The sequence below is a fragment of the Montipora foliosa genome, chromosome 3 (genome assembly GCF_036669935.1).
Source record: "Montipora foliosa isolate CH-2021 chromosome 3, ASM3666993v2, whole genome shotgun sequence".
NCBI lineage: Eukaryota > Metazoa > Cnidaria > Anthozoa > Scleractinia > Acroporidae > Montipora > Montipora foliosa.
In genome coordinates this window covers 63,284,714-63,287,213 of record NC_090871.1, presented here as the reverse complement: position 1 = coordinate 63,287,213, position 2,500 = coordinate 63,284,714, and the positions used below count along the sequence as shown (strand labels likewise).

Sequence of the window (2,500 nt, the reverse complement as noted above, 5' to 3'; positions counted from 1 at the left end):
AAAGTGACGCAAAATTCATCAGAACTGGTTCATCACATATAAATTACTTGTTCGTGTTATTAAGAAATTAGTAACAGTGAGCAACTTACCAAAACGGATGCTAATCAATGCGAGGTCCTCGACGACAAGAAATGACTCTGCAAAATTTGATGATTTAATGCGCTTAGCCATGCATTATCGAATCTTCTAAAAAAACTTTTAACTTTCATAACAAAATTCCCTTATGCCTAGTATGCATTAAAAATGTAGAACTGGAGCGGAAAGCTGAAAAGTTCTCAAGAGAACTAACAAATGGAGCAGCAAGGAGAAGTCATTTCATACTCGAGCAAACTGCGCAACTGATCAGTGAAGCAGTCCAATTTGAACACTGATCGAGGTGAGATGGCTGTTCCATTGCTCCGAAACACTCAAGTAATGGTTTCGTTCAGCGAGGTTCAAAGTCGTAATGAGAACGGGTACATTATGCGAGGCTCCGATCTTGCTTAGCTTTAAGAAAGACTTTAAAGCGGGTAGACATTAAGGGTTTGTTATGGCTAAAACTGATTGAATGCATTCTTCATCGTCATTTCCTTTGTGACACCCTCGATTTTGAATCTAAACGGATTCAAAAACTAAAAACCCTCTCTGTTCAGAAACAATTCAAGATACATCATTTACTTACTTACTTTCTCGATGTGCAAGAAAAGAATGGAGGGCAGTATATACATAGTAGTTTGATCACACAAGAAACAAATAATTTAGCACCGTGACCCCTCAAGCTAATTGTTACTTATTACCTTGCAACGACAGACAAATATCTGATTACACCCAGCAAGCTAATATTACCAAATACCTTGCAATGTTCCTCTTTAAAACCCTGTGAGCAGGAATAACGAATCCGGCTGAACAAAAAATTAAGGGATAAATAATACTGGTGGATCATTTGGGTGCGTCATTCGCAACTGATCATGAGTGACGGTCATCATGATCACTTTATAAAATAAACACATCAGGAATTCTGACATAGTCAGTAACTTGATCCAAACTGAGTAAAGAGAAAACAACAAAAAGTAACGCAAAATTCGTCAGAACTGGTTTATCACACATAAATTATTATTTGTTCGTGTTATTAAGAAATGAGTAACAGTGAGGTCCTCGACAACAAGAAATGACTCTGCAAAATTTGATGATTTAATGTGGTTATCCATTTTAACTTTCATAACACAAATCATTTATGCCTAGTATGCAAAAAGAGTGGAACTGAAGCGGAAAGCTGAAAAGTTCTCAAGAAAACGGATCGAGGTGAGATGACTGTTTATGATTGCTCGGAACAACTCAAAATATACATGGTTTCGCTCGGCAAGGGTCAAAGTTGTAATGAGAACGCATACATGATAAGAGGCTCTGGTCTTGCTTAGCTTTATGAAAGACTTTAAAGCGAGTAGACATACAGAGTTTGTCATGGCTAAAACTGATTGAATGCTCTCTCAATCGTCATTTTGCTTTGTGGCACCCTCAAGTTTGAATCGAAGCGGATCAAAACCTTCTCTGTTCAGGAATAATTCAAGATACATATCATTCACTTACTTTCTCAGAATGGTTCCATCACACAAGAAACAAATAATGTATTACACCCTCAAGCTAATGTTACTTATTACCTTGATATGTTCCTCGAGTCGTTGCAAATGAATTAATGGGTAAGCAATATTGGTTAATTGTTTGCGTGCGCGGTGCGTGCTTGCGTTCGTGACAACCAGCCAAGCTTCTGAATGATCGTGATCACTCAGAAAATAAACAGTTAAGTTATGCATAAAAGGAATGTGTGCCGACATAGTTACTGACTTTAATCCAAAGAAAAGAAAAGAGAGGCGAGTAGGAAGTTTATTACGCATGCATTACTTGTTCTTGCTATTAAACAATGAGACTTTAATTTAAAGCAGGCTGATCAGACATATTATGTGATCACAATGTACAACAAATTAAAGAACAGAAAGCAGTATAGTGCAATCAAACAACAAAAAAATAATCAATTAGGAGTGTCCCATTACCTGGCAAAGTCTTCGTTGGAACGTGTTGAGCAGGAACAAGGAACCCAGCTACAAGTAAATTAATGGGTAATCAATATGAGTGAATTGTTTGCGTGCGTGCGTCAGTTACAACTGAATGACCGTGACCGCTACAAAATAAATGTAACAACAATACCGACATACACGCATGATGCAAATGTGTAATGGGCCCGAGGGAAGAAGTTGATACAACACAAGTTGTGTTGACAACGAGCAACGGGGGTAGGACAACTTTAAAATCAGAGTCCTGGGCAGGAATCAAACCTACGACCACAGACAGACAACGCTATGGATGCGAGAGCGCGTGACGTCACGTTATTTTGAGACAGTCAACTAATCGAGGAAAATGTTCCATAAAAACTTCAAATCGCGTTGTTTCTTTTCGAAAACTCATTTTATGGACAGCTAGATAAATAAAGTTCACTCAGCTACTATTTTCTACGTTCTCCTGGAGT

General features: G+C 38.0%; 4 protein-coding genes across 4 annotated transcripts in view; 2 read left to right on the top strand and 2 right to left on the bottom strand.

Annotated features, from left to right (window-relative positions):
- Positions 1 to 2,500, bottom strand: part of LOC137997902 (tetratricopeptide repeat protein 28-like) — a 209,108-nt gene that overhangs the window by 27,560 nt on the left and 179,048 nt on the right. The window lies entirely within an intron of this gene.
- Positions 1 to 2,500, top strand: part of LOC137997910 (solute carrier family 22 member 15-like) — a 103,673-nt gene that overhangs the window by 70,504 nt on the left and 30,669 nt on the right. The gene's annotated exons all lie outside the window — the stretch shown is intronic.
- Positions 1 to 2,500, bottom strand: part of LOC137994316 (uncharacterized) — a 19,683-nt gene that overhangs the window by 16,351 nt on the left and 832 nt on the right. Inside the window, exons 2-4 of the mRNA XM_068839898.1 lie at positions 2,190 to 2,309; positions 2,028 to 2,075; positions 90 to 137 (exon numbers count right to left, since the gene is read on the bottom strand). Coding sequence (XP_068695999.1) covers positions 90 to 137; positions 2,028 to 2,075; positions 2,190 to 2,309 — 216 coding nt within the window. The remainder of the gene's footprint in view (positions 1 to 89; positions 138 to 2,027; positions 2,076 to 2,189; positions 2,310 to 2,500) is intronic.
- Positions 1,060 to 2,500, top strand: part of LOC137997918 (uncharacterized) — a 26,468-nt gene continuing 25,027 nt past the window's right edge. The window contains exon 1 of the mRNA XM_068844245.1: positions 1,060 to 1,281. The gene's annotated coding sequence lies outside the window, so the exon portion shown is untranslated. The remainder of the gene's footprint in view (positions 1,282 to 2,500) is intronic.